Below are 8844 nucleotides of genomic sequence, written 5' to 3' on the forward strand. Positions count from 1 at the left end.
ATATTGGCAAGAATGTATACATTGTCTAAATGTATAGTGTGTTTATCTAGATAAAAGTAAAGCTGCTTGTAGATCAGCTTTTCAAATATTTTTGACAAAGTTGGCAGAACTGATATAGGTCTGAAATTGTTGAAATCAGTGAGATCACCACATTTATGCGCTGGGATTACATTCGGTTTTTTTTTTAGAATATCCGGAAAGGTTTGGAGTTCAAGTGATTTGTTGAAGAGCAATGCAATGACAGGAGCTAGAAATCTGGAGTTTTTTTTTTTTTTTGTAAATTAGAGTTGGTATCTCAGCAAGGGCACTTGACTTTGTTTTAAGAGAAAAGATTATCTCATTAACATCAGTGGAATTAGCAGGAGTTAGATACAGAGACTCTGGATAAGGTACCTGTAAGGTAGTCCTTACTACCTTACAGTAAGCTCAACCCCTGCAAGCACAACTAGGTTACACCTTGTACCAGTTTTGGACAATTTTTAAAGACAAATAAGATTCTTATACTGATAATACCAAACAATTACTTTCCAAACATTAGTGTTATCTGAAAACATGTCACCACACCCTTTAAACTGATGTCAAACGCCGATAAACACAAGAAATAAATGAGAAACCATATACCTAGATACCATATCTTGATAAATGTCACACAAACATGATGATTGTGATGATAACAAACTGTCCCATCCTGTCAACAAGGGAACTACTGTTATCAGTGCGACTTGAGATTTTGTTATTGTGGCATAGAGCTGTTATCAGTGCGACTTGAACTGTTGTCATTGTGACATTGAGCACTTCAGCATTGTAGAGCTCATAAGTCATAAGCCATGATCAGTGGGTCAGGAGTTTTTATCAGTGGGTTAGAAATTATCATCAATGGGTTATCTTGAGATGATTATCTTGAGATGATTTCGGGGCTTTTTTTTAATGTCCCCGCGGCCCGGTCCTCGACCAGGCCTCCACCCCCAGGAAGCAGCCCGTGACAGGTGACTAACACAGCCGTCCGCTCGGCCGACCGGCTCCTCCATGGGTAAGGAGACGTGATCAATAAATAGGTCAGAAGATCAGTGGGGGTCAAGAGCTTTCTTTCTTGAGTTAGAAGCTGTGTTTTTTTGGTCAAAATCTAACATCAATGGAGCTGTGTTTTTTGGTCAAAATCTAGCATCAATGGAGAAGGAGCTGTCATCAGCAGTTCAGGAGCTGTTGCCATTACCAGTGTCTGCAGCTATCTTCAATGAGTCAAACTATTGACAGTGGTTCAGAAATTATCTTCAGTGGGTCAGGGTCAATGGTCAGAAGCAGTCTGCAGTTATTAAATTAGTCAGAAACAGTCTTCAGTGAGTCAGGAACTGGTAATAGTGGGATAAGTAAGGTAATTGTCAGGAGAAAGCGCCAAGGCATTACGACTATGTAGAACTTGAAAGGAACAAGGATAATGGTTTGGGATGGGACGGGAGGAAGGAATGGTGCCCAATTAACTGGATAGTCGGGGATTGAACGCCGACCTGCAAGAAGCAAGACCGTCGCTCTACCGTCTAGTCCAAGTCATTTGGCGCTACAGTGGGATAGGAACAGTTATCAACGGGTTAGGAGCTGTCATAAGTAGATAAGAAGAGCTCGTCAGTAGGTCAGCAGCTGCCGTCAATGAAATAAGAGCAGTCGTCAGTATATCACCATTTGATCAGATGTCATCATTTGATCATTAGCTGTCGTTAGTGGGTCACGTCCTGTCATTAATTGGATTGGAGATGTGCCAGTCAGTTGGATAGAAATTGCTATCAATGAGTCAGGAACTGATGACAATGGGTTACGACCTGTCATTAATGAGTCAGTATCCAGAGTAAGTTATTCAACAGAAGTTGTCTGTTGGTCAGTAACAGTCGTCAGTGAGTCAGGATTGGTCGTCAATTGCACATAAGCAGTTGTAGTGTTTCTTGAGCTGTCATCAATGAAACACTTTTGTCACTGGGTCAGCACCGTTCTTCAGTATCAGAATAAAACTACAGCAGCCTAAAAGCTATCGCCAGGATGTGTAGTCAGCGGGTCAAGAGTTATTTTCAGTGGGTAGTCAATTGATAAGAATAAGTCATCAATAGATTAGGAGCTTTAGTCAGTGGATCAGAAGAAGTCGTCACGTGTCAAAGTTTTCATTTAGTCAGGAAATGTTATCAATAGGACGGGAACCATCAGTTGGTCAAGACCTTTTGTTAGACGATCAGAAGCAGTCATCAATGGGTCAGTAGCTGTTGTCGGTGGGTTAACAGATATTGTCAGTAGGTAAAGAACAGTCATTAATGGGTCAGGAGTTGTTGTCAGTGCAACTTGACTCCTCGTTACTGGATCACCTGCTGTGGTCAATGGATCAGAAGCTGGCGTCTGACAGTGGGTCAGTAGCTGTAGTCACTGCATACATTTCTGTCTTCAAAGGGTCAGAAGTGGTCTTATTGGTCAAAATCTGGCAAAAAAGGGTTGGAAACAGATGTTAGTGGGTCAAACGATATGGTCAATATGTCAGCTGTTGTTAGTGAATCAAAAGAATTCGTCAGTCTTTGAAAAACAGTTTCGTTTGAACAAAAGCTTGCGTCAGGTGGTCCATGGATCTGTCGTCGTCGTTAGGTAGTCAGGAGCTGTCGTCAGAGGATCAAAAGAAGTCTTCAGTAGACCACAAGCTTTCGCCAGTGAGTCAGCAATAATTGTCAATTGCTCAAGAGCAGTTGTTAGTGGGCCAGATGCTCAATAGGCTAGGAGTAGACGTAAGATGGCTAGGATCAACCGTCAGTTGGCTAATATCCGGAAACCTATAGTCAGTATATCAAAACCTGTCATCAGTATATCAGAACCTGTTGTTAGTATATCTGGTCCTGTCGTCAGTACATCAGGACCAGTAGTCAGCGTATTAGGCCCTGTCGTAAGTATATAAGCAAATATCGTCAGTATATCAGGACCTATCGTCAATATATAAGGACAAGTTGTCATTATGTCAGAACCTCTCGTCAGTATATCAGCAACTGTAGTCAGCATATAAAGATCTGTGCTAAGTATATTACAGCCTGTCGTCAGTAAATCAGGACCTGTTGTCAGTATATCAGAACCTGCCGTTAGTACACCAGGACCTGTAGTCAGTATATCAGACCCTGTAGTCAGAACATCAGGACCTGACATCAGTATATTATTACCTTTAGTCAGAATATCAGGACCTGTAGTCAGTATATTAGGACCTGTCGTCAGCGTATCAGAACCTGTTGTCAGAATATTAGGGCCTATCGTCAGTGTATCAACAACTGTTGTCATTATATCAGTACATCTCGTCCGTATATCAGAACCTGTAGCCAGCATATCAAGACCAGTCCTCAGTATATTAGTGCCTGTCATCAATAAATCAGGACCTGAGTCAGTATATCAGGACCTACGTGTCAGTATATCAGAGCCTTTCGTCAGTATGTCACGACCTATAGTCAGTATATCAGAACCTGTAGTAAGTATATCAGGACCTATGATCAGTATATATATATATTATATATCAGTATAATAGGACCTGTCGTCAGTATATTAGGACTAGCTGTCAGTATATCAGGACCTCTCGTCAGTATATCAGGACCTGCGTCAGTATATCAGAACTTGTCGTCAGAAAATCACGACCTGTAGTCAATATATCAGGAACTGTTGTCAGTATGTCTGGAGCAGTCATCAATATATCAGGATCTTTCGTCAGTATATCAGGACCTTTAATTAGTACAAGAGGACATTTTAGTCAATATATTAGGACCTGTAGTCAGTATATCAGGAACTTTCGTCAGTATATCAGGACCTATCGTCAGTATTTCAGGACCTGTAGTTTGTATATCATTTCCTGTAGTTAATATATCAAGACCTATAATCATTATGCCAGGACCTGTCGTCAGTATCAGGACCTGTCGTCAGTATCAGGACCTGTCGTTAGTATCAGGACCGGTCATCAGCATATCAGGACCTGTAGTCAGAATATCTGAACGTTTCGTCAGTATATCAGGACCTGTAGTCTGTATATCAGGACCTGTTGCTAGTATATTAGGATTGTCGTCATAATATCCGGACCTGTCGTCAGTATATCAGGACCTGTCGTCTGTGTATCAGTACCTATCGTCAGTATATTAGGGCCTATAGTCAGTATATCAGGACCTGTCGTCATTATATCAGGACCCGTAGTCTGTATATCAGAACCTGTAGTCAGCATATTAGGCCCTCTCGTCAGTATATTTGCAAATATCGTCAGAATATCAGGACCTGTCATAAGTATATAAGGTAGTCATTATATCAGGACCTGTAGTCAGTATTTCAGGACCTATAGTCAATATGCCAGGAGCTGTAGTCCTAATATCAGGACCTGCAGTCATTATAACAGGACTTGTCGTCTGTATATCAGGACCTGTAGTCAGTATATTAGGACCAGTATTCAGTATCAGGACCTGTAGACCATATATCAGGACCTGTTCCCAGTATACCAGGACCTGTCGTGAGATTATCACGACCTGTCGTCAGTATATCAGGACCTGAAGTCAGTATATCAAGAACTGTAATCAGTATATCAGGACCTGTAGTCGGTATGTCAGGACCTGTCGTCAGTTTGTACAGACCAGTCGTCAGTATATCAGAAACAATAGTCAATGTATCAGAACCTGTAGTAAGTATATCAGGACATAACGTCACTATATCAATACCTTTGGTCTGTATATCCGGACCTGTCGTCAGTATATTATTAGGACCTGTCGTAAATACATCAGGACCTATCATCAGTAGATTAGGACCTTTGATCATCATATCAAAACCTATTGATTTATTAGGATTAGAGCCTGTCATCAGTAAATCAGGACCTGAGTCAGCATATCAGAACCAGTAGTCAGTATATCTGGACTTGTAGTCGGTATATCAGGACCTGTAGTAAGTATATCAGGACCAATAGTCAGTTTATCAGGACCTGTAGTCAGTATATCAGGACCTGCAGTCATAATATCAGGACCTGTCGTCAGAGTATCAGGACCTGTACTCACTACATCAGGACCTGTCGTCAGTATATTATGACCTGTAGTCAGTATATCAGGACCTGTTGTCAGTTTGAGGCCCGGTCGTCAGTATATGAAGACCTGTCGCCATTATATCAGGACCAGTCGTTAGAATATCACGACCTAAAGTCAGTATATCAGTACATGTTGTCAGTATGTGTGGAGCAATCGTCAGTATTTCAGGACCTGTCGTCAGTATATCAGGACCTTTCGTCAGTATATTAGGACTGTAGTCAGTAATCAGAACCAGTAATCAGTGTCAGGAACTTTATTCAGTATATCAGTACCTGTAGTCAGTTATTATGACCATTAGTCAGTATATCTCGACCTGCCGTCAGTATATCAGGACCTGTAGACAGTATATCAAAACCTTTAATCAGTATACCAGGACCTGTAGTCAGAATTAGGACCTGTAGTCAGTATATTAGCACCTGTTTTCAGCATATCAGGATCTGTAGTCAGCACATCAAAATTTGTCGCCAGTATATCAGCACCTATCGTTAGCATATCAGGAGCTGTCGCAGGTATATTAGGACCTGTCATTAGTATATCAGAACCTGTAGTCAGTATATCAGGGCCTATTGTCAGTATATCAACGCCTCTCGTCAGTTCATCAGGACCGGTCATCAGTATATCAGGACCTGTCATCAGTATATCAGGACCTGTTGTTAGTATATCAAGAACTATCGTCAGTATATAAGGACCTGTCGGCGGAATATCGGGACCTGTCGTCAGTATATTAGGACCTGTCGTCAGTATATCAGGAACTGTAGTCAGTATACCAAGAACTGTCATCATTATATCAGGACCTGTCGTCAGTATATCAGGACATGTCGTCAGTATATCAGTACCAGTCGTCAGTGTATTATTACCTTTCATCAGTATATCAAGACCTATAGTCAGTATATCAGGACCTGTCGTAAGTATACCAGGACCTGTAGTCAGTATATCAGGACCTGTAATCAGTATATTTGGAAATGTCGTCAGTATATCAGAACCTGTCGTCAGTATACCAGAACCTGTCGTCAGTATATCAGAACCTGTTGTCAGAATATCAGGGCCTGTCGTCAGTGTGTCAACACCTGTTGTTATTATATCACTACCTCTTGTCAGTATATCAGTACATGTAGTCCACATATCAAGACCAGTCCTCAGTATATTAGAGCCTGTCATCAATAAATCAGGACCTGAGTCAGTATATCAATACCTATTAGACAGTATATCAGAACGTGTCGTCAGTATGTCAGGACCTGTAGTCAGTATATCAGGAACTGTATTAAGTATATCAGGACCTATAGTCAGTATATGAGGACCTGTACTCAGTATATCGGAACTTGCAGTCATTATATCAGGACCTGTCGTCAGTTTATCAGGATCTGAAATCAGTATATCATGACCTGTAGTCAGTATATCTGGAGATGAAGTCAGTATATTAAGACCTGTCGTCAGTATATTAAGACCTGTCGTCAGTATATTAGGATCTGTTGTCAGTATATCAGGACCTGCGTCAGTATATCAAGACCTGTTGTCAGAATATCACGACCTGTAGTCAGTACAGAAGGACCTGTTGTCAGTATGTCTGGAGCAGTCATCAATATATCAGGACCTGCTGTCAGTATATCAGGACCTGTAATTATTATACAGGTCCTTTTAGTCAGTATATTAGGTCCTGTAGTCAGTATATTTGGACCTATGTCAGTATATCAGGACCTATCGTCAGTATTTCAGGACCTGTAGTTTGTATCTCATGATCTGTAGTCCATATATGAGGACCTGTAGTCATTATATCAGGACCTTTTGTCAGTATCAGGACCTGTCGTCAGTATCAGGAACTGTCGTCATTATATCAGATCCTGTCGTCAGTATATCAGAACCTGTAGTCATTATATATGGACCTTTCGTCAGTATATCAGGAACTGCAGTCAATATATTAGAACCTGTCATCAGTATATCAGGTCCTGTCGTCAGTATATGAGGACCTGTAGTCAGAACATCAGGACCTGTCATCAGTATATCAGGACCTGTCATCAGTATATCAGGACCTGTTGTTAGTATATCAAGAACTATCGTCAGTATATAAGGACCTGTCGGCGGAATATCGGGACCTGTCGTCAGTATATTAGGACCTGTCGTCAGTATATCAGGAACTGTAGTCAGTATACCAAGAACTGTCATCATTATATCAGGACCTGTCGTCAGTATATCAGGACATGTCGTCAGTATATCAGTACCAGTCGTCAGTGTATTATTACCTTTCATCAGTATATCAAGACCTATAGTCAGTATATCAGGACCTGTCGTAAGTATACCAGGACCTGTAGTCAGTATATCAGGACCTGTAATCAGTATATTTGGAAATGTCGTCAGTATATCAGAACCTGTCGTCAGTATACCAGAACCTGTCGTCAGTATATCAGAACCTGTTGTCAGAATATCAGGGCCTGTCGTCAGTGTGTCAACACCTGTTGTTATTATATCACTACCTCTTGTCAGTATATCAGTACATGTAGTCCACATATCAAGACCAGTCCTCAGTATATTAGAGCCTGTCATCAATAAATCAGGACCTGAGTCAGTATATCAATACCTATTAGACAGTATATCAGAACGTGTCGTCAGTATGTCAGGACCTGTAGTCAGTATATCAGGAACTGTATTAAGTATATCAGGACCTATAGTCAGTATATGAGGACCTGTACTCAGTATATCGGAACTTGCAGTCATTATATCAGGACCTGTCGTCAGTTTATCAGGATCTGAAATCAGTATATCATGACCTGTAGTCAGTATATCTGGAGATGAAGTCAGTATATTAAGACCTGTCGTCAGTATATTAAGACCTGTCGTCAGTATATTAGGATCTGTTGTCAGTATATCAGGACCTGCGTCAGTATATCAAGACCTGTTGTCAGAATATCACGACCTGTAGTCAGTACAGAAGGACCTGTTGTCAGTATGTCTGGAGCAGTCATCAATATATCAGGACCTGCTGTCAGTATATCAGGACCTGTAATTATTATACAGGTCCTTTTAGTCAGTATATTAGGTCCTGTAGTCAGTATATTTGGACCTATGTCAGTATATCAGGACCTATCGTCAGTATTTCAGGACCTGTAGTTTGTATCTCATGATCTGTAGTCCATATATGAGGACCTGTAGTCATTATATCAGGACCTTTTGTCAGTATCAGGACCTGTCGTCAGTATCAGGAACTGTCGTCATTATATCAGATCCTGTCGTCAGTATATCAGAACCTGTAGTCATTATATATGGACCTTTCGTCAGTATATCAGGAACTGCAGTCAATATATTAGAACCTGTCATCAGTATATCAGGTCCTGTCGTCAGTATATGAGGACCTGTAGTCAGAACATCAGGACCTGTCATCAGTATATCAGGACCTGTCATCATTATATCAAGTTCTGTCGGCAGTATATCAGGACCTGTAGTCAGTATATCAGGACCTGTAGTCAGTATATCAAGAACTCTCATTATTATATCAAGACCTGTCGCCAGTATATCAGGATTTGCGTCAGTATATCACGACCTGTCGTCAGTACACCAAGACCTGTTGTAAGTATATTAGGACCTATCGTCAGTATATCAGGACCTGTAATTATTATAACAGGACCTTTTAGTCAGTATATTAGTACCTGTACTCAGTATATCTGGACCTTTCGTCAGTATATCAGGACCTATCATCAGTATATCAGGACCTGTAATTATTATAACAGGACCTTTTAGTCAGTATATTAGTACCTGTAGTCAGTATATCTGGACCTTTCGTCAGTATATCAGGACCTAT

At 40.9% G+C, this 8844-nt stretch overlaps 1 protein-coding gene across 1 annotated transcript; it reads left to right on the top strand.

The window, feature by feature from the left end:
- Window positions 1–2758: 2758 nt before the first annotated feature.
- On the top strand, window positions 2759–4280 carry LOC138364482 (protein SON-like). The gene is made up of 4 exons (XM_069324125.1): window positions 2759–2908; window positions 3050–3475; window positions 3588–3669; window positions 4177–4280. Exons 1-4 carry the CDS (start codon window positions 2759–2761, stop codon window positions 4278–4280), a joined length of 762 nt encoding a protein of 253 aa, XP_069180226.1.
- Window positions 4281–8844: the final 4564 nt, after the last annotated feature.

This window comes from Procambarus clarkii, chromosome 13 (assembly GCF_040958095.1).
Source record: "Procambarus clarkii isolate CNS0578487 chromosome 13, FALCON_Pclarkii_2.0, whole genome shotgun sequence".
Lineage (NCBI taxonomy): Eukaryota > Metazoa > Arthropoda > Malacostraca > Decapoda > Cambaridae > Procambarus > Procambarus clarkii.

Excerpts from the sequence above, each read along its gene's own strand:
- LOC138364482 (XM_069324125.1), top strand. The coding sequence starts at position 2,759 with ATGGCTAGGATCAACCGTCAGTTGGCTAATATCCGGAAACCTATAGTC. Across the intron at positions 3,476-3,587 it reads TCAGTATATCAGAACCTGTA|TATATCAGGACCTGCGTCAG; the intron begins GTAAGTATATCA and ends ACCTCTCGTCAG. Across the intron at positions 3,670-4,176 it reads TATATCAGGAACTGTTGTCA|GACCCGTAGTCTGTATATCA; the intron begins GTATGTCTGGAG and ends TCATTATATCAG.